This window comes from Taudactylus pleione, unplaced genomic scaffold, assembly GCF_031769625.1.
Source record: "Taudactylus pleione unplaced genomic scaffold, aTauple2 ptg000202l, whole genome shotgun sequence".
Classification (NCBI taxonomy): domain Eukaryota; kingdom Metazoa; phylum Chordata; class Amphibia; order Anura; family Myobatrachidae; genus Taudactylus; species Taudactylus pleione.
Window position 1 is genome coordinate 15,754,966 of NW_028284604.1, and position 22,729 is coordinate 15,777,694.

At 42.6% G+C, this 22,729-nt stretch overlaps 1 protein-coding gene across 1 annotated transcript in view; it reads left to right on the forward strand.

The window, feature by feature from the left end:
• Positions 1 to 22,729, forward strand: part of DMXL1 (Dmx like 1) — a gene marked incomplete at its 3' end in the record, with an annotated part of 125,600 nt that overhangs the window by 23,756 nt on the left and 79,115 nt on the right. The window contains exon 2 of the mRNA XM_088477714.1: positions 16,799 to 16,924. Coding sequence (XP_088333840.1) covers positions 16,799 to 16,924 — 126 coding nt within the window. The remainder of the gene's footprint in view (positions 1 to 16,798; positions 16,925 to 22,729) is intronic.

Consider the following 22,729-nt stretch of genomic DNA (forward strand, 5'->3'; position numbering starts at 1 on the left):
GCCTTCTGTTTTATTTCAAATCACTGCTGTGTCTATTGTGTCTGGGTGACTGTTGTTTATCCATGTCGAACAAAACAAAAGCGGCTCAAAAGATGTTTGTCTGTTCTAAATGTAACCACAAACTATCTAAGCCGTGTGCCACTGGGTCCACGTTATGTGATGCTTGTATAACAATTGATCCACCGATGGCTATTTCTGACTCAGTTGCTCCGCCATGGGCCGCTGACATGGTAGGAGTTATGTCAGACTTAACGTCTGAGTTAGCTGAGGCACGTAAGTCTCAACCTCCCTGGGTGGCGGGACTAACCAAGTCTCTAGACACCTTGGTACAGGTTATGGGCACTGCGGCATCCGCACCCTCCACTTCCTACCAGAGACCTAAGCATACTCTGACGACTGTTATCCAGTCAGAGTAGTCGGAGGAAGAATTCCTTACTATGGAGGATACCGAAGAAGGGGAATTGGAGGTTGCATTACAGGACGATCCTCAGGAGTTAGAGTCCACCTCTCCCGGGGTGGAATCTTTAATTTTGGCGGCCAGAAAGACCCTCAATTTTCCTCCATTACAGGAGTTTGAATTATTTAACGAACAACCGAAGAGCTCTCCATTTTTCCCGTTCTCGCACCAACTTCAGCTACAGCTCTCGGTAGCTTGGAAACAGCCGGATAAGAGTTTCCAGATTCCGCGCCGGTTTTCATCTAGTTACCCTTTTCCTTCATCCATGATGGAAAAGTGGGAAACCCCTCCTCCAGTAGATGCGTCTGTCTCCCGTCTCTCAAAGAAAACAGCACTCCCAGTACCAGGAGCTACAGTTCTAAAAGATCCGTCGGATCGTAAGTTGGAGACAACGCTAAGATCTATTTATACAGCAGCGGGTGCTCAACTCAGGCCCACACTTGTTACCGCTTGGGTTAACAAGGCTGTGGTTTCCTGGGCCAATCAATTGATTACAGGATTTGACTCAGGTAATTCCAGAGCAGAGTTACGTCTACTAGCAGAACACATCCGTGAATCTGCAGTTTACATGGAAGAAGCTTCAAAGGATATCAGTCAGATTAGTGCTCGCATATCTGCTTCGGCGATTTCGCCCCGCAGAGCCCTCTGGCTACGCGCTTGGCAAGCGGACGCAGAATCCAAGCGTGCAGTGGAAAGTCTACCATTCACTGGCGACATGCTGTTTGGGCCGGAATTAGACAAATGGATATCCCAAGCCACAGGGGGTAAGTCTTCCTTCCTCCCATCAGCTGCATCGGCTCCCAGAAGAATTTACACGGGACCTTCGTTTAATTCCTTTTGGGCGCCACATTCCTTTCGTGGTAGGACCAGAGGTGCGCCCACACAACCAAGAGGTGGCAGAGGTAGAGGTCGTCCACACACGGTTACTCGTAGACCAGAGCCTAAACCAGCTGAGAAACAAGTGGCATGACGGTCTTCCGTCCCACCTGGGACCATCTGCAGTGGGAGGCCGTCTGCAAAGATTTCAACAAGTTTGGAACCAGACTTCTACAGAACCATGGATCCGAAGACTAATTACCCTGGGGTACCGAATAGATTTCGAGACCTCCCCTCCACCTCGGTTCTTCACTACAAGTCTGCCAATACAGGCAGAAAGAGCCAAGGTTCTACAGGAGGCTATCCAGTCTCTAGTAGTATCTTCTGTGATAGTTCCAGTTCCGGAACTTCAACGAGGTATGGGGTTTTACTCAAACCTGTTTGTAGTACCCAAGCCGGATGGCTCTGTCAGGCCCATCTTAAACCTGAAGTCTTTGAATCGATATCTGAAGATGTATCGTTTCAAGATGGAGTCTCTAAAGTCAGTAATAGCGAGCTTGGAACCAGGGGAGTTCCTATTATCCCTGGATATCAGGGACTCATATCTCCATGTTCCCATTTGGGAACCACATCAGGCTTTTCTGCGTTTCGCCATTTTGAAGGATCATTATCAATTTTGGGCATTGCCGTTCGGGTTATCCTCGGCTCCCCGCATCTTCACCAAACTCATGTCAGTCATGATCGCTCTCCTTTGTTCATCAGGAGTGAACATAATACCTTATTTGGACGATCTGTTACTCAAGGCTCCATCGGTGCCTCTTCTATCAGATCATACCTTACTGACATATCACATTCTAATCCAACATGGTTGGATAATCAACTTCAAGAAGTCAAATCTCATTCCGTCCCAGAAACTTTTATTTCTGGGCATGATATTGGATACGAAATCTCAGAGGATTTTTCTTCCACCAGACAAGGCCAAGGATATCCGAGTGTTAGTTCAGCTGGTCCTCAAAACAAAGACTGTGTCAATGCTTCTTTGTTTGCGTCTCTTGGGGAAAATGGTAGCTGCTTTCGAGGCACTACAGTTCGTCCGGTTCCACTCCAGGGTGTTCCAGCTGGACCTGTTAGCACAGGGGTCAGGGTCTCATCTGTTCCTACATCGACAGATCTGTCTGAACCCGGTTACCAGAGTAGCCCTTCTTTGGTGGACACAATCCAGCAATCTGTTAGCGGGAAAACGGTTCGGAATGTGGGACTGGATCATCATAACCACGCCTTCGAGGATGGGGCGCAGTAGTCCTCGATTATTACTTTCATGGTCGATGGTCCCCTCTAGAACAGAAGTGGCCCATAAATGTGTTGGAACTCAGAGCGATTTACAATGCTCTGATAGAGGCAACAGAGTTGCTAAAGGCTCGTCCGGTAAGAGTTCAGTCCGACAACGCGACGGCTATCGCTTACACCAACCACCAAGGAGGGACTCTGAGTCGCATGGCTATGCAAGAGGTAACTCTGATCCTCCGGTGAGCCGAGAATCAGTCAATAATCCTGTCAGCGGTATTCATTCCGGGTGTGAACAACTGGGAAGCAGATTACCTAAATCGACAGGATGTCCATCCCGGGGAATGGAAGCTTCATCCAGACGTGTTCAACGCGCTGATACGTCGATGGGGATGTCCTCGGGTGGATCTCATGGCGTCACGGTTGCATCGTCAGCTTCCAGTATACGTGTCAAGAACTCGAGATCCGCAGGCGGAAGCAGTAGACGCTCTGACAAGTCCGTGGACCTACGACTTCGTTTACCTTTTCCCTCCGATTGCACTTCTTCCTCGTCTTCTAAAAAGAATAAGACAGGAGTCAGCATCTGTAATTCTCGTGGCCCTGAACTGGCCTTGGAGAAGTTGGTTCTCGGCCCTTCGGTCCCTATTATCAGACGATCCGTGGCCCCTTCCTCTGTGCCCGGATCTTCTACTGCAGGGCCCTTTCATACACCCCAACTTAGCGCAGCTACGTTTAACGGGGTGGCTCTTGAAACCGATATCCTAACGGATACGTAGAGGTATCCCAGACGCGGTTATTCCCACCATGCTACGCGCCAGGAAGCTAGTTTCGGCTGCGCATTATCATCGCACCTGGCGTGCTTATATCTCATGGTGTTCTAGTCAGGATCTTCCGTCTAGGACCTTTCGCTTATCCCGGTTTCTGCTTTTCGTTCAGACGGGTCTGGATTCTGGCCTTCGTCTGGGAACCTTTAAAGGTGCAGGTTGCTGCCCTTTCCATTTTCTTTCAAAGGAAATTGGCCCTCATTCCTGAGGTGCAGACGTTTCTTCAAGGGGTCTTGTGCGCGCAACCTCCTTTTGTACATCCAATTGATCAATGGGATCTTAATCTAGTTCTTCTGTTCCTTCAGTCGCCCATGTTTGAACCTTTGGAGGAGGTTGATCTTAAGTACCTATCTTGGAAGACTGTAATCCTCCTGGCTCTCGCTTCAGCTCGTAGGGTTTTGGAATTGGGGGCTTTTTCCTATAAACCTCCTTACCTAGTGTTTCATGCGGATAGAGAGGAAATCCGGACGATAGCTGCCTTCCTTCCTAAGGTCGTGTCGGCTTTCCATATCAATCAGCCTATTGTGGTACCATCGTTGGTGGAGGACTCTGGTTCTTCTACCTTGGATGTGGTTAGGGCTCTCCGCATCTATGTTGACAGGACTGCTTCCCTTCGTAAGTCGGAGTCGCTTTTTGTCCTCTATGATGCGGTTCGGAGGGGTTGGCCAGCGTCTAAGCAGACTTTAGCACGTTGGATCCGGCTGACTATTCATCAAGCTTATGTTAGTGCTAACCGTCTGCCTCCTTCGTCAATTTCGGCTCATTCCACACGTTCTGTGGGTGCGTCATGGGCGGCCTGTAGAGGAGCATCTACGTCACAATTGTGTTGTGCGGCCACTTGGTCTTCAGTTCACACGTTTGTCAAGTTTTACAAATTTGATACGTTTGCCTCTTCGGCGTCCCGTTCTGCAGGCGTCACAGAGCACTCCCGCCTGTGGGGATAACTTTGGGACGTCCTCAGCGTAAGCACCTCCAGTGACCCCTAGTGGATGAAAGAGAAAATGGGATTTTGGTACCTACCGGTAAATCCTTTTCAATGATTCCACAGGGGACACTGGACGCCCATCTCTGCGCTCTATGCCTGCCTGTTCGGTTTTGTTCTGTATGTTGTATGATTCAGTTATTGTGTGTTCTTCTCTCCTTTTCACTCCGCTTGTTCTCCACCTCCTCTCGGTCTTCATTTTCTAAACTGAGGGCTGGTGGGGCATAGAGGGGGAGGAGCTTCACACTTCTAAATTTTAAAGTGCCAGCTCCAGCTATCCACGCCTCTATACCCCCAGCGTAAGCACATCCAGTGTCCCCTGTGGAATCAGAGAAAAGGATTTACCGGTAGGTACCAAAATCCCATTTTTTCCCATTAATTTTGACATGGATACTAATTTAAACTGAATTGGTTTCCAAATATTTCTATTTGTGTCCAGTTTTAGGTAACTTGTGATTACACTCTCTGTTTAGGGATAAAATGTAAGTAAAACACATTTGCTTGTGTGTACCCTCTGTACAACATATAACTGCTTTTTTCCTTTTGAGCCTTTCCGGCATAGATTATCACTTGTTTGTTTTTTTTTTGTTACCCTTTCATATGGCACAAATGGCTCTCTTTTGTCTTCTACATTTGTACTTCATGCAGAGAGTAGAATAGAAGCGTGCTTGGTCCCAGGGCAATGAAATAAGCATATCTGACAGATTCTATAAATGCATGGCTGAAGAGCACAGAGGAAGGCAATTGAAAAAGAATTGCGTTCTAGAAAGCTGTAGGAAGTTCCGCACATGCCAATAAATTAGTCATATGAAGGTGGACAAAACCTATTAGCTCCTCACAATGGATGTATTTATGCATTTGTTTATAGGTATAACAAGCATTGCATATTTTGGAGAACTTAAAATAACATTGAGAAGGTAGAGCACAGTTTCTCCTGTGCTGAGTATTGTGCTGCTTCTACGTGGTGCTAACACTGACTCACTAAGGTCTTGTGTACTAGAACAGGAAGTCCAGATCCTGCATGATGCTTGTTTTGTGTACAGTATATACTGACAGGACTCTTGTCAGAAAATACCTGTTACCACCTGTGTTTTGCACAAATATGAAATAGAGGTCTTTTTTTTCCACCTACCTGCAGATTGATTGTTAACCTACATTTTGGGATGAGTAGTAGTCTAACAGTATGTCACAGCAAGTGATAAACGATAATACTGTCCGTCCCACCCCCAACCATCAGTTGTTAAGATAGGAAGATATATTCTTCAATTGGTATATCAGTACAATAAAACATGAGATTAGTGTAATAAAAATTTATTTTCTCATTTTAACCTGCTTAAATGTGCTTCTAAACTTCTGTAAAGTTTACTTGATGGCTTTCAGTATTTTATCCAATGATGGATTAGAGTCAAAGACCATTAAATAAGAAGGGATTCCTGGGTAATTCTGTTTACATCGGTCCCTATGTTATCTGTTGGCATGTGTCGTCATCATGTTCTATGGGGGTAATTCAATTGTTTTATCGTGGCCTCAGCTTCCGACTAAAGTGATGGGAGCTATTAAGTTGTTTGTGTGCTGGGTGCAATTGCCATAGGCACATATTACTTCTGCTCGCACCCTCCTGAGGTGGCAAACAGAAATCCAACCAATTTTGGACAGCTTGCACAGTAGTTTTCACAGTCTTCCGATGCTTTTGGGCGCAACATCCGCGCCCAGCAGCACAAACAATTGAATTGCTTCCGTAATTTTAGACGTGAGCTGTGGCTGTGAAAACACAATTGAATTCTCCCCTATAAGCCCAGTGGATGGGTCTCCTGTCTCATTATTTACTACTCTTGCTTACCAACTACACTAGTTTACCTCCTCCTTGGAGACTCTGCCCTGGTCTCCACTTCGTCTTTGTCTTTCCTTTGCATCCTCTTGCAGTGGCTCTAAGCCTATTAATTACACCCTCGCCAATGGGTACAGGTTTTAGCTTGTTAGGAATATTCCCCTTGCCCCACTGGCATCAGTAGCTATGTTGAGAGTTGTTGTGTTATTTGTTAATTGTATGCTGTATTGTATGGTCTTGTCATTTATCCTCTGTACGACACTGCAGACCACGTGGTGCCCTATAAATAATGATAAAAAATTATTATGAATTGTCACCTGTTACTTACATTTGTTTTTTCAAGGTACATGAATAGCTTTTAGTTATAAAGTTACCTGTTAATGGTTGCTAAATGAAGAAACTTGCTATTGGCTGTAAATAAAATTGTTAATAAAAAAAAATAATAATAATACTGTAGTAAATGTTAGAATGTATTGAAGACTGTTAAAAATTGTGGAGGTGCAATGTTTTGGTTATTGTGGCTCTTATTGAAACCAGGTAGCACAATAGACTCTTCTAAAATTGTATTTTCTGTGCTGTTTTAGTACAGTTTGTTTATACTGGGCTCTGTAATGTAGCAGTTTATTCTGGTGGTAATTTATGTCCGAATTTAAAACTTGAAAAAAAGTGTAGCTGAATGTGGTGTCTGTGACTGTGATCTCATAAAGCTATAGTTACAGTAAGGCCCAGTTGAGTGGGAAAAAAAAGGTGGCCATATAGTATTTCTCTTCTCTGTCCAGTTATTCAGCTTTTGCATTGGAAAAGCAGATATTCCAGTTAAATCCTTATTGGTGTGCTCTCAACTGGTTCGGTCTCCTTTGTTGAAGGCGCACACACACAAGAAATGTTTAGTCAACATTCCAGCAGAGGAGTGGTAGCAAAATGTTGTGTTTGTTTGGAGTGTTGCACATGTAGCTGGCAGCCTGTCGGGATGTAGAAAGAAAAGAATGCTACCACATTGGCCGTATACTGCTACTTTAGTTAGCTTATCATAGGTTTTATATAGTTTTAACACCTTTTGAATCAATTTTTATTTTGCAATACTTTTGCACTGTCTTGTGTGGGTCTTCTTTGTTCCCACCCCTTTAAAAATAAATATAAGCGCCCTGAGGGGTTGAGTACGGGATGCCGGCGGTCAGAATCTCAATGCCGGCATCCTGACAGGGTTATGATATAGACACCTGTTGGTCTGTATCCTATTTTAGCTACATTCTATGATAATATTATACATCGCTTTTTTAAATCTGTAAGTTTTGTCCGCATCAGTTTATAATTCTTAGTTATGAAAATATAAAATCACATTGTGCCAAAAAGTAAAGGAATAAATTCTGCCTGGGACGTAACAATCCTGTTAAGTATAATATGAAGTAATTTTCAGCATGGTTACTTATTACACTGAAGATATTTAAGAACATATATAATCTTTGCATGGTGGCTTAAAAGGGGAGGGGGCCCGAGTGCAGTCTCCATGCGGACTCCTTGCCCTCTCGCGGGCAGCACAGGCTAGTAGGCATTAGCGCTGTGACTGTCTACTATACATGCCAAGCCATTTTCCCGGTGATTTCTACTGTGCTGCCGCAGGGACTCCTGAGAGAAGTATAATCTTGCCTACTTTCAGAGTCCCTGGAGAAGATATGCAGCATATCACTTCAAGGGGCGGGGCCAGACATTATTAGAGCCACACACCCTCTCTACAGATTGGCGATTCCCGATATTCTCTCCCCATCCTGCCACTTCACTAAGAAGTGGGCTGGATAAGTTAGAGCCAGCCACTCTTCTGGGGGAGGGGCGAGGACTGCACCCATTATAGCTACACCACTGAATCTTTGTAGCATCCATAAGTTTCCAAACTAAATAACAGAAGCAATTCATGAATTCAGTCACACACCATTTTAAGATATTGACAGAACAATAGCTGTGCATCTTCCAGAGGATCTGTAAAGATCTGTAAAATGAGAAGAATACATAACAGAAAAATGAAATGGGTTGATGAACTGCTGGCTGACTTTATTAGTATATAGAAGGGCTAATGGGGCTGGAAATGGGATGGAAAATGTACTCCTATTTCATTCAGCAGAGCGGAAATGGTGGATGCCTTCCACTTGCCTATCTGTTACATAGCCAATAGGATGATTGAAGGAAACAGATAACAGATGCAAAAAATATGGAAAATTACAGTTGTAAGAGCCGCAAGTCATGACAAATGTACGTAGTTGCACGTTACCTGGTAAATGAAGGGGGGGGAGGGAGTGTTCAAATCCAGACGCCAGCAGACCGGCAGGAGTGAAGATCCCGACATTTAGGTAAGTATAACTAACTTTACCCCCCTCACCTAACCCTAACCTCCACCCCTAAGTGCCTAAACCTACCCCTCCTGTCCCCGCAGCCTAAACCTCAGTCTCCCAGGGGGGTGCCTAACCCTAACCTCCCCCCTGGGGGTGCCTAACCCCTCCTTTCCCCTAGCCTAAGCCTCCCGAGGGGGTGCCTAACCCTAAGCCTTCCCTGGGAGCCCCTAACCTAACCCTCCCCATACCACCCCCCCTTCCCCGCGGCTGTCTGCACCCGCCGCCCGGCTCACCTAATGAGATAAGTCTGAGGCAATCTTGGCGTTTGCCGGGGGGGGGGGGGTTAAAACTATGGATTGTAGCGGGGTTAGGTTTTTTTTGGAGGGGGGAGATTAGGGTTAGACACTTCTAGCGGGGAGGGTTAGGCACCCCTGGGGTAGGTTAGGTTTAGGGTGTGGGAAGGGGGGGTTAGGTTTAGCCACCCCCGGGGGTGGACTTGGGGTTAAGCACCACCCTGGGAGTTTAAGGGTTAGGCACCCCTAAGGGAGGGTTGGGGGGGGGGTGAGAGGGGAGGTTGGGGTACTTACCAGCCAGTGTCCTGATTGCCTCCTGTCGGGCTTCTCCTGTCGGGATTTGAACAGCCGCCGGTATTTCATACCAATCCCTTTCCTTACATATAGGGTTAGTGAGGTATAGAGGCGTTAGCATTTACTGAGCTAATTATTAGCGCTAAAAAAGCTCCTTCCCTCTAACCCTTCCTCAGTTTCACTTTAAGTGTTGAAAAGGTAGGTTAACTACTTTTTTTCCTTAGTTTTGTATGTTAGTATGTATATAATGTACTAGGTACTTAGGATTAGGTTTTTGTCGCAAAAGTAATTGTTATAAAGTTGCAGATTAAGCATAGCGATAGATTGTGCTGGTCACTCATATCAGACCTATCTTTTGCCTTTTTACTCTAGATAGGTGTACTTTTTCCTCCAGTGTTGCTATTTTTTCCACAATTTTGTGTTTTAGTTCGCTGATAGTGTACTAGGTTTTTAAGATTAGTGTTGTAGCACAGCAAAGTCCTTGGCGCTCTAAATACCGCTATTTGGCACGATTTGAGGATAGGTACTTGTGAACACATCTGTACACAGATGCATGAATTGGCTGCAAATTGCTTTTTAGGTTATTCACAGTACAAGAATGGGGCTCTTGCACCTGAACAGTTAGACATGGAAGATACCACTTCTAGCTAATGTAAGGAAAACTTAATTTTTGGAGTAAATAATCGTTGGCTGAACAATAAAAGATTATAATCTGCTGGTGTGTGGGAACAAATGATAATTTGCTGCTTACTCCCATATGCTTTCCAGCTAATGGGGAAACCATGTACCAAGCTGACAGCCCTGTGCTGATTACCCAGAAATCATGAGGGACCCAACGTCTGTTTTACCCCTTATTTGGTGGTAATCACACTGGGCTGTAAGCGCCATTGCTGGTTTAAAGTCCTGGGACTACATCATAACTCCCAACATATTAAGATCTGCTCTCATGACTCCTGAAGGGAGGTGTAGTCTCCAGACCGCTAGGCCACGCATCAATTGTATAAAAATTTGGGGGCAGGTCCACCTGCCACGCCCCAGCTTCTCATCATGCTGAGGGCTTGGCCAGCACTCCGGATGATGCACGTGGTAGTGACAGCAGGACGCTCTCGCTCAAATCAAGACGGTTGGTAGGTTTGGGTACGGGGAAGAACCCAGGTGCTATTGAGAGGGGAAGAAGGGGGGGGGGTTGTTCACATACTTTTTTAGAGGCACCAAGAGGCCTACTTCTATGATGTTGGAGAGGAGTTAGCTGGTCTGATGAAAAAAGTTAATTAGGCGTATGAAGTACAGTTATGCTGGTCATATGCTAGACCAACCTTCATCCAGCCATCCAACTTTAAATATTAGTAAAATGTTAATTTTATAGGTGGCCGTGCAACTTTGAGAGGAACCTTTTATTCTGCTTTCTCACAATCGTGTACTGTATAGTCGAAATAGTGTAAAAATTGTAATTGCGAATGTGCAGTGACATTGCCATCATCTAACACACAGGTTCTCAGACTCTGTCCTCAGGACCCCAAACAGTGTATGTTTTCCAGGTCTACTCACAGAATCACAAGTGAAATAATTATCTACACCAGTGGAACTTTTAAAATGTGTCGGTGAGTAATAAATACACCTGTGCACCTGCTAAGTAACCTGGAAAATGTGAACTGTGTGGGGTCCTGAGGACCGAGTTTGAGAACCTCTGCTCTGACAGAAAGGTAAAAACTTATCTGTCAACTGTATTAGGCAGAGTACACATCAGAACAACGGGCAATTGGCACGATGGTTGACCCAATTTCCCTTGAGCCCAGAGCAAACAATATTGAGCATACACGGTGTGCAATCCTTTAAGCCATGGGTCTTCAACCTTTGGCCCTCCAGCTGCTGTGGAACTACAGATCCCAGGATGCCCTGCCACAGTTTTTAGCATGCTGTTATATCAAAACCAGTGTTCTCCCCAGGCTGTTTGCCGGGCGATGCGCCCGTAGAAGAAACAGCCTGCCACTCGGCACTTTTCTCCGCCGACCCCCGCTGTGGAAAGCTGGTCTATGAAGTGACCGGAGGCTAAAGAAGCCTCCGATTGCTTCAGAGGCCAGCGTTCCCAGTGATGCACTGCGTGGGTGACATTATGAGCCTGCCCCATGCGCCTGCTGGATCTAGTTAGATCCAATCAGTGCGTGGCAGCGGGAGCAGGAGCGGCCAGCAAGTAAAGGTAAGTGCTGGGCTTGGGCAGGGCCAGGACCAGTCTGGGGACACTATTAAGCCTGGGGGCACTGCATAAGGGACACTATTAAACCTGGGGGCGCTGCATAAGGGGCCAGCCTGGGGGTGCTGCATAAGGTGCCAGCCTGGGGGCACTGCATAAGGGGCCAGTCTGGGGGCATTACATAGGGGCACTTCTTCAGCCAGGGGGCAATGCATAAGGGCAAAGTTAAACTACAGGGGGCTCTGACCAGAGCGCTCGCTCTGAATCAGGGCCCTCCTCCATGAAAATGGAGCGGCCTCCTGGCCGCTCGTATAGCTGTGAGTGACCACCCACAGCATATGCGAGCGGCCAAAAAGATGGTCGCGATGGTCTTGACCATCGCGACCATCGGACTTGCGACGGAGACCCTGTGGTAGGGTCTCCCTGCCACAAGCCCTGGAGTGATTTTGGCTCTATCAGAGCCAAAATCACTCCCACTGACATCACTAGTCAGTGGGGCCGGCTTCAGACGGTAGGCGTTCCCATGGGAACGCCTCCGTCTGGCCGCCACGCCCCCGGCACGCCCACCAAAGGGGGCGTGCTGTCAATCAACATCGACAGCACGCCCCCTTTGGTGCGAGACCTGGAGCGATGGAAAGCCCGTCGCTCCCCGGGTCTTGCGCATGCGCACGACGGGGCTCCCTCCGTCGTGCGCAGTGGGGAACATCGACCCACTTGCGAGCGTACTGCCGCTCGCGAGTGGGTCTGAATGACCCCCAATGTGCACAACATCGCTCACGATATCGTCTGTTGGACTGTTAAGATGTCTTATAAGACGCTCGGGAGCGCGCAGTTGTGCATACACACTACACGATAGACACACTTTGTTGTTTCAATTTGACAAATCGTGCTGATATAGTTCTAGTGTGTACTGTGCCTTAGTCCTGAATTAACTAGTTGAGCATTGCTGTGAGTAGCAATAATGCAACCCCTATCAAACAAGTTACCTTGTCTACTTATGTTTCTTATAATTATTATTTTTTTTCTGTTAGTTGTGTTTTTCATAATCATGTGTTTTTTCATAATCACAACTAGTCATCATGATTTTCTTCAGTTGTCTAAAGTTCTTATCAGTTCGTGTTAATCTTGCTGTATCCAATAACGCATATCTCTTATCTGTAGAATGCAGCTTCCGGGAGTTTAGCCCAATTTTGATAAAGTAATGTACAAATTGACACTTGGGGTCGAATTCAATTAGCCGCGAAAAAAAGTGCCATTTGGTGAAAAGCAAACTGAATTCGCCTCATTCGACGCAATGTTTTCTCCATGGAGTCCCCGCTTTTCGCCCTATTCAATTGTAAAACAGGCAAAAACGCGGATAGGCAAATGTTTTACGAAGCGAATCTAGCAAAAAATACATCTTTTTGGGGGGAACTCAGTCTGTAAACCATAGAATGCTTCAGTTACCCTGGGGTCCAATTTAGAATAGTAGCAGTAGCCCTAATAAAAGTATTTAGTGAACTTATTTTGTTGCAATGGGCTTTTGTATGCATATGTGTGGAAAAATTATAGACCGCAATGTTTTTTCTGAAAAATAAATACCGTAGTTATATTTGGCGTACATGAAAATGGGTGCTACGGTAGTATATTTTGATGTCTCTAAAATGTAGATTTAAAAAAATCTCAAATACATCTGCTGCAGCCTTCTGTAATCTAAAAACAACTGTCTCAGCCATATAGCCCCCCAAAATACCAGGCTCCCCACTTTTTACCCATTTTCCAACACTTTTTTAATTTTTGCCCCAAATATTACATGTCTCTTTTGGGGTGAATGAAGAGATATATAGATATATATCTCTATCTCTAATATTTTTTTTTACTAATTAGTCATTAGGGAGGGGAGGAGGTTGTCAAAACACAAAATATGGATTTTGCTCTTCTTTTCTCCTGCCTTTTGCTGGAGAAAGTTTTTCACCTGTTTTTGCCTATGCAGTTTGAAAATGGGCAAAATGCAAATCGGCGAAAACTTTTCTCAAAACGGCACTTTTTGTGGCTAATTGAATTCGGCCCTTTATATTAAATATGCAAAACAAAACCTTAAACACAACCTGCTTTTGCTGTGACATCACCAGCCTTGCACCCATATGTGAATCCACCAATCTGTAGTTTGTACAAAGCATGTGTTTCATTGACAGGTTTACTTAAAGAAATCCATTCAAAACTTAAAGCTTTTGATATTGGGTGAAGTTCAGTGTAAGAGAACATGGTGCTCCAATTACCTGCAGAGGTGTGCCATTCATCTGACCTCCCACATCCCCAAGTCTTCAGTATCCCAGTGTTGCTCTAATGGTGCATACACACGGTCAGATTTCTTATCAGATATGAATTATAACAATTGTAAAAATCGTTCATATCTTTGACATGTAGGGTATGCATCAACCAACGATCTGCGTTCCCGCATGTCAGATAACGATCTCTGATCTCAACTGTGTTTGCAGTCAGATTTTGATGATTTCATTCATTTTAATACTGTCTAAAATCGTTCCTTGTTGATGAACTCATTCAAATCGTTGTAAAAATCGTTCCATTGTTCATCAAATCTGACCCAGTGTATGCACCATAATACCACTTTCCTGTACAAGAGGTGGTGACAGCGTATCTCCGCTGTAGTGCGTGTGATTACAATAGGTTTCTGTTTTTTCACAATAAGTATTTGGTTACCATTTTCCAATTTCTGTTAGTAGCTCTAATTGTCAATGTTTAGTAATTTACTAGTGTAGTCAAACCATGCAACGCTTCCAATATACAGTACATTGGCTTTATAAAGGTGTGTGATGTCTGTGGCATTTTTGGATATGTTGATCATAATGAATAGAGGATTTAATGTTATATGCAATGCTAGCCTTTTACATTACTTCTGGTGGTATTTTGGATTTTTCAATTTGCAGTATTTTGGATCCAACATGAATGGCATCCAGCTGTATTATAGTTATATTCCCAAATACAGTCTATATATTTACAAATGTTATTTGGCATTTTCTTTACATTCATTTGCTAAGAGTTTGTGCTGTGAATAGGAAAAAGGAAATATTTTCCTCACCTCTAACTATCGCAGTTTAAAGATGCACAAGTATTTTCTTTACCACTACTTTAAAATGTCAGCAGAACAGAATTGTAACAGTAGGACCAGTGAGAAGGCGCAGTGTCTCAGCTACTCATTGTTCCTCCTGTTCACACCCTTCATACTGTCAGAGCATATTGGTCTTCAGCCACAGTGGCTGTGCAACTAAACATGGAGCTGTACTCATTATTTGGTTGTGCAACATTAAATTTGTGCACACACACACACACACACACACACACACACACACACACACACACACACACACACACACACACACACACACACACACACACACACACACACACACACACACACACACACACACACACACACACACACAGAGTCAGGTGCATAAATATTGGGATATTGACAGAATTTTCATATTTTGGCCTCTATTCACCACCACAATGGCTTTGAAATGAAATAAACAAGATGTGCTTTAACTGCAGACTTTCAGATTTAATTTGAGGGTAATTACATCCAAATCATGTGAACGGTGTAGGAATTACAACGGTTTCTACATGTGCCTCCCACTTTTTAAGGGGCCAAAAGTAATGGGACAAACTAAACAATCCTAAATCTAACTTTCACTTTTTAATACTTTGTTGCAAATCCTTTGCAGGCAATTACAGCCTGAAGTCTGGAACGCATAGACATCACCAGACGCTGGGTTTCATCCCTGGTGATGCTCTGCCAAGCCTGTCTTCAGTTCCTGCTTGTTCTTGGGGCATTTTCCCTTCAGTTTTGTCTTCATCAAGTGAAATGCATGCTCAATCGGATTCAGGTCAGGGGATTAACTTGGCCATTGCATAACATACCACTTTTTAATCTTAAAAACTCTTTGGTTGCTTTTGCAGTATGCTTCGGTTCATTGTCCATCTGCACTGTGAAGCGCCGTCCAATGAGTTCTGAAGCATTTGACTGAATATGAGCATATAATATTGCCCGAAACACTTCAGAATTCATTCTGCTGCTTTTGTCAGCAGTCACATCATGGAACCAGTTCCATTGTCAGCCATACATGCCCACACCATGACACTACCACCACCATGCTTCATTGATGAGGTGGTATGTTTTGGATCATGAGCAGTTCCTTTCCTTCTCCATACTCTTCTCTTCCCATCACTCTGGTACAAGTTGATCTTTGTCTCATCTGTCCATAGGATGTTGTTCCAGAACTGTAATGGCTATTTTAGATGTTATTTGGCAAACTCTAATCTGGTCTTCCTGTTTTTGTGGCTCACCAATGGTTTACATCTTGTGGTGAACCCTCTATATTCACTCTTGTGAAGTCTTCTCTTGATTGTTGACTTTGACACACATACACCTATCTCCTGGAGAGTGTTCTTGATTTGGCCAACTGTTGTGAAGGGGTTTTTCTTCACCAGGGAAATAATTCTTCTGTCATCCACCACAGTTGTTTTCCATGGTCTTCCAGGTCTTTTGGTGTTGCCGATGCATTCTTTCTTTTTAAGTATGTTCCAAACAGTTGATTTGGCCACACCTAATGTTTTTGCTATCTCTCTGATGGGTTTGTTTTGATTTTTCAGCCTAATGATGGCTTGCTTCACTGATAGTGACAGCTCTTTGGATCTCATATTGAGAGTCGACAGCAACTGATTCCAAATGCAAATGTCACACCTAGAATCAACTCCAGAACTTTTACCTGCTTAATTGATAATGAAATAACGAGGGAATAGCCCACACCTGTCCATGAAATAGCTTTTGAGTTGATAGTCCCATTACTTTTGGCCCCTTAAAAAGTGGGAGGCACATATAGAAACCGTTGTAATTCCTACACCGTTCACCTGATTTGGATGTAATTACCCTCAAATTAAATCTGAAAGTCTGCAGTTAAAGCACATCTTGTTTCATTTCAAAGCCATTGTGGTGGTGAATAGAGGACAAAATATGAAAATTCTGTCAAAGTCCCAATATTTATGCACCTGACTCTGTGTGTGTATGTATGTATATGTGTGTATATATATATATATATATATATATATATATATATATTTTATTATTATTATAGTTAGTGTGTGTATTTTTTACCATTAACATAATTTTGGGTCATGGTGTTTTCTGGCTAACCACTGAGCTATGCTTAGTAACTGATCATTATTTTATTTTATTTTTTTGGACCTAGGAAAAAAAACACGTAAATCCTATTTATGACAAGGTTTTAACTTGGAAACTTATCTTATGGTGTTCTAAAACCTGTATGGTTTGAATGCGTATTGCATTATTTTCTCCTGTTGATTCATATGTTTTATAACTCTTATAGCTATATAACTATTTTTTTTAGTTTATAAATGTTGTATTAAGATGTATTTTACAGTTGCAAAAAATCCAAAGTAAAGCTACAATGATTTGGATGTATGATCATCTTCTCTGCTCTGTAGGCTTATGCATCTGGGTGTGATGTGGTGATTTTGGGAAGTGATTTCGAGAGACTACAAGTGATTCCTGGAGTAAAACATGGCAATGTGTTGGTGGGCTGTGTGGACTGTTCCATGCAGCAGGGCAGGGTGAGTAACATTTTTTTTCTTATCACTGATTTATTTACGTGCATTTTCATGTTATTTTTTTCGCGAAGTGTACTGTTAGTGGGCCATGTTGCGTATAATAGAGTAAACTATAAATTATACACACAATAAAGAACACATAATTTGCCCTTTAACCTACAATGAAGTTTAGAAACCTCAAATTTGTTGGTGCCATACTGCAAGTGGATGTTTTTGAGTGCCATAAAGGAGATTAGACCATCTTGTGCTTGCACTGACCCCCATATCCCAACAACTGCTGCCAGCAGCCATCATGTGCAGCAATAGGGCCAGAAACAGGTTTGTTTTGCGCTTTGTGCCACAATCATTACAAGCAGCATTCAAAACAGAACCCTGTTTGTAAAGTCCTGTACCGTGCTGACTTTTATCTAATAACTGCTATTACTTATAGAAATAAGTTCATTAACTCCTTAAGACTCTGAGGGGCAGCACAGACTGTGTAATGGTAAGCATTACTGCCTCACAGCACTGAGGTTGTGGGTTTGATTACCACTAAACTCTGTAAATCGCTGTGGAATATGTCTGCGCTATATAAATAAATTACAAGAACACTTTTTATAATCCTTTTTTTTTTTTTTTTCGGTGCTCTGGAGGAATACATTTCATGGTTGTTTTATGGGAATATTTTTTTCCTTTTTCATTAGCGAGTGGATACAAAATGAAAAGGAGAAAAAAAATTATATGTACAGTATGTCCTTTCAAAAATGTGACCTTTGCTTGAGGAGTATGAGAAATGTAAAATCATTACTAGCACAGCTGCTTGTGCATCCTATTCACATTGCATCCCCAATGCTTCTTATTTGCACAGCAGTCAGGAAGCAGACGGTCGAAATGCTGACTGCCGGCTTCCCGACTGTCTAATCCTGGCAGGGGTCTAATAATAGGCATCGAAATCTCGATGCCTATCATTATCCCTACACTAAGAGCCCGATGCCCGGCATACCGAACAAAGGTAAGCTGAGGGCCCCCAGGGGGGGAGGTTAGGGTTAGGCACCAAATTTGGCTCAATGTGTTTACAATTAGATAAAAACATGACAGAACAGCTATTGAGAATAAAATAAACCACAACCTTTCAATTTTTTTTACTCTTAATTTGTAAATGTGTAAACATTTGTCTATTAAAGTAGCCCTAACTTTTTTTATTATTTCGCAGTAGTGACAAATTGATAAAAAAAATAAAATATATATATATATATATATATATATATATATATATATATATATATATATGTGTATATATATATGTATATATAATATATATAAAATAAAATAAAATTCCAAATTGATTACAGATTTCTAAGTTCCAAATGGCTTTAAAAAAAATTAAGGATTTTCCCTCCAGCACACTACAGCAAAATCAACAAAAATACTTGAATCCTACATAATAATAGAAATTCAGTGGTATTAGTTACATATATTTGCAAATATATGAATAAGCACCAGGCTGGCATCAAGGCTCTGCTATACTGGCGTCCCTAACATTATGGGGTTCACGTCCGAGGCGCAGGGAACCCCAAAAGAGTCTAGCCAAGGACCATCCCCAGGGCATCACACGAAAAAGGGAAAAAAGGTGATAGTAAAATGTAAAGTATAGATGTGTAAAGATAAATCAATAAGTGTTAATATATAATGAGAGAGTTAAAATTACATAAATAATAGACAAACAAATATAAAATGTTCAGTGTAAACCCCGCCCTTTACAAGTACCTGTGCTAAGTCATTAAGCTGATGTGAGCGACCACCATACTTTTTGTTTGCGGCTTTAAAAAAATGTAATCCCTGAATAGATAATCGCTCGTGTTTTCGTAATGTGTAGGATACGAAGGTTTCAGAAAACATACTTGACTGAATCTTGTCCTCACATGTAGGAAACTTTTTCCTATTATTATTATTATTGGTACTTGTGTACTTTACGGACTCATTGCAGAGAGAACCCAAGTGTCCTACACTCATTATTATTATTAATATTATTATTAATCATGGCAATGTCTAAATTTCCTTCATGGAGAGGACCCAGACGTCATCAGCCAGTGTCCAGCGTCATTCCCTACCATCCAAGTGGGCACAGAGGGGGAATACATCCTTGTGGTGAGCGTAGCGAGCCACTGAGCCCGAATCGTGGTGAGCGCAGCGAGCCCGCGAGGGGACAACTTTCTACTTTAGGTGGGGACAACTTTCGGTACTTGTGTACGTAAAGTACACAAGTACCATTTAAAATATTCATTGGGTTCTCTCTGCAATGAATCAATGAAATGAACAGTATTTATGGGTGCCTAGCTCTACCTTTTGCTGCAAAAAACTTGTCACAAACATTACCACCCTTCAGTACTAAAACATATATTTTGGAATAACAGATAGTGACTGGTCAAGTGCGCACGGTGTTATGCAAAAAAAACCAACAATAATTACGGTACTTCCCAAACAATTTCCTGTCGGGGTCCTGTGTGTAGTTGTCAAATCTCACCGATGGAATTTTCATTAATATGAAAAATATAAAAATCGTCCAAACATAGTGTAATAAAATCAATGCTCCAAATTTATTCACAATTATTTTCCAAAAATATTCACAGGTTAATATGTTTTCTGTGTTACAACGTGTACACAGAAATATATACATCCAGCACAGACAAAAATTCTTTTATAAAAAAAAATTCACATATGAGGGTTGCTGCTCCTCATTTCAATAATAAATGGGGAATTACCGGAAGTCCCAAAATTTAGGGCTCGTAGTTTTAAAGGTGGAGGTCTCTGGATGACCCTGTCACAGTTTACCAACTCGTTTCAGGAGACCACTGCTCCCTTCCTCAAGGCAATGTGACACTCACTAAAATGGATCATCTTCTATAACCTCTCTTGTATTAACTTCCGTATCATAGGTCATCAGTTATTAACTACTCACATCATCCAAAAAGTCCTCTAATTATATTCATACTCTCTCTATACTACAGAGTGGTATGTCCTTACTTTAGTGTTGAAGTACAGACTTCAAATAATATATTGCAATATTTTTCAATTATTTCTTTAAAAATTCTCGCCGAACCAGAAGTACGTCTTCCCGACTTCCAGTATCGGCAATCCCTTGTGCGTCAGTAATTCAGTCCGTCTATACTGTCTCTCATGCGGCGGTAATCCTGTGCTTGTGTCTTCCGGAAGGAATAGAGTAAGAAACAGCAAGTAACTGCATCTTGTTTAAAACCATACTACACTGCAGATTTAAAATGTTCATAGAGAATTTAGATTTGGAAGGGTTTGTTCAAACTGAAATCTAAATTGCAGTGTCAAAATAAAGCTGTGCAGCAGTTGTGGGCTACATGCAAAGCAGCGAGTATTTACCCTGCATGCAAAAAAAAAAAAAAAGTGTATTGACACCCAATACTTTGTGTACCTGGACAAACCATGTTGCAGTTACTTACTATTTCTTACTCTGTTCCCAACTCCTAAATCAGGCCCATAGTACAAAGGTAGTTCAACTCATAAGTAAGGTTACAACACCTCTCGTGTGTAAAGTTCTCTATTTCATTCTAATTTCCTGCCTGGCCAGAGCAGGTAGACCATTTCTTCCCCTCACAGCCATTAGACTGCACCTCATATCAGTCATACTGTCCCAACATCAGTTGTAAGATAGCGGGGCTGGCGAAAACATAAAACATTGAGGTGCGTGGTGTGATCAGATTTCTGTGTCTAAAGGGCACATCAGCAGCTGAAATCCATTGCCAACTTGTCGAGGTGTACAGTGATAACGCCATGTCACAAAAACAGGTTTGGGTTTGGTGCACTGCCTTTGATAACTGCAGAACACGATCCAGTCAGCCAAGGAAATCCACCACTAATGACAATTTGTGCCGTATTGAAGGTCTGATTCTGAAGGACAGATGCTTTGGAGTTAGCGATAATGCTGATGAACTGAACATCTCAGTGGGTACTGTGCACAACATCGTTCATGAGCAACTGGGGTACAGGAAATGTGTTCACGCTGGGTACTGAAGCAACTCACAGAAGTTCACAAAGCCAATAGGATGGGATTGTGTCTCGTACACTTGACGCTGTACCATGAGGAGGGAGTGCAATTTCTGCAACGTATTGTTACAGGCAAGGAAACGTTGGTGCATCATGTGACACCAGAGATAAAGCAAACATCCATGACATGGAAATGCACATCGTCCCTACCTTCAAAAAAATTAAAAACTCCAACAGCAAATAAGATCACGGCAAATGTGTTTTGGGACCACAAGGGAATGCTTCTTATTTATTTCCGAGGGAGGTACTGTGAATGCTGTCCATTATTGTGACACATTGGGGGGGGGGGAATCAATTTTTTTGGGGGGCGTCTTAAGTAATGGGCATCTATCAGAGCAATTCATTTGTTTGATAGATGCCTATTGGCCACGGCAGACACATTTTTTTCTCGCAGCCTCTTGAGGTGCGAGATAAAATGTGTGTAAAGTCTGTTTGGGTCCCGGTTTAGCCACTTTGCATGTCTAAACCCGGTGCTTCTGGGCACGTTTAAAACTAATGGGCGTCTATAGGAGAAAGACAATGAAATTGCTCTGATAGACGCCCATTAGTTAAGACTCACAAAAAAATGTATTCCCCCCCCCCATTGAGCCGATTGTGGTGGGCAATTAGTCGAAAATGACCTGGGTTGCTGCGAAGAGGCATATTGCTGCACAATAACGCCAGGCCACACTCTGTGCACGCATGAGTTTTTACGATGCTACCATTGGCAGTTACTGGACCATCCTCCCTACAGCCCTGACCTGGCAGCGAGTGTTTTCCATCTCTTTGGACCTCTTGGGTGGAAGGCAATTCGCAACTGAGGAGTGTGAAGTTAATGTCCTGGCTTCATACGCTTGATACTGATTTCCTCTTATGTCGGGATAGAAGCCTTGGTGTTCCTTTGGAACAAATGCCTAAACAAGTATGGAGACTATGTGTATATGTAGGAGTTGAATACATTTATGTAATGAGAGGTCTTATTTATTGAACCAACATCGTATTTATCTAGAAATTCAGGTATTGAAGTACAGATTCATTGAGCATATTATTTATCATGTTTGTACACCTTGTGCACGGTTTTGGACAAATGGAAGTAGTCTAAGCTATTCAGCTTATTTTCTCTCTACTCAAGATTCATCTTAAACCCTAAATGGTAGACATGTGGTATAAACAATTCAAGCTAAACAATACTTTTGAGAACCCAAAATATTCTTATTCAAAAAGAACATTATGGATGGGATTGGGATACAAACCGTGCTCAGCGGTCACCTTTCAGTCTCCGTCCATGAAAATGTTTTAAATCAAAAACCTAACAAAAAGTTGTGGCCTTGTATTTGATATCAAAGAAGTCCCTTTTATTGTGTTTAAAAATTGATAGTTTCATATTTATAAATTCATAATATATTTGGTTTTGTAACTGTTGCAACAATTTCATAGAATGAGCCTTTATTAGTTACAGTACTGTTTTTTTTTTTTTTTTTTTTCCCCAACCTTAACTATTTGTCTATTAAGTACAACCCTTGAGGCTCAAAAATTAATAGTATAAAATAGTTCTTCATGGCCTTGGTAGGTAGGAAGAAATCCTTTCTGATTTTCCAGTGGCACCTCACCAATGGACAAGCATACCATCATGGTTTTAGCCCTGTACGTTCTGTTATGCTATGAAGTTGGCTAGTCCTTTATTGAATCTTCATCATTGTTTGACAATACCAGTTGTATGGAAGTGTAGTTTAATTGATCTTACTATGACCCATTTCACAGAGCAGTATTAAA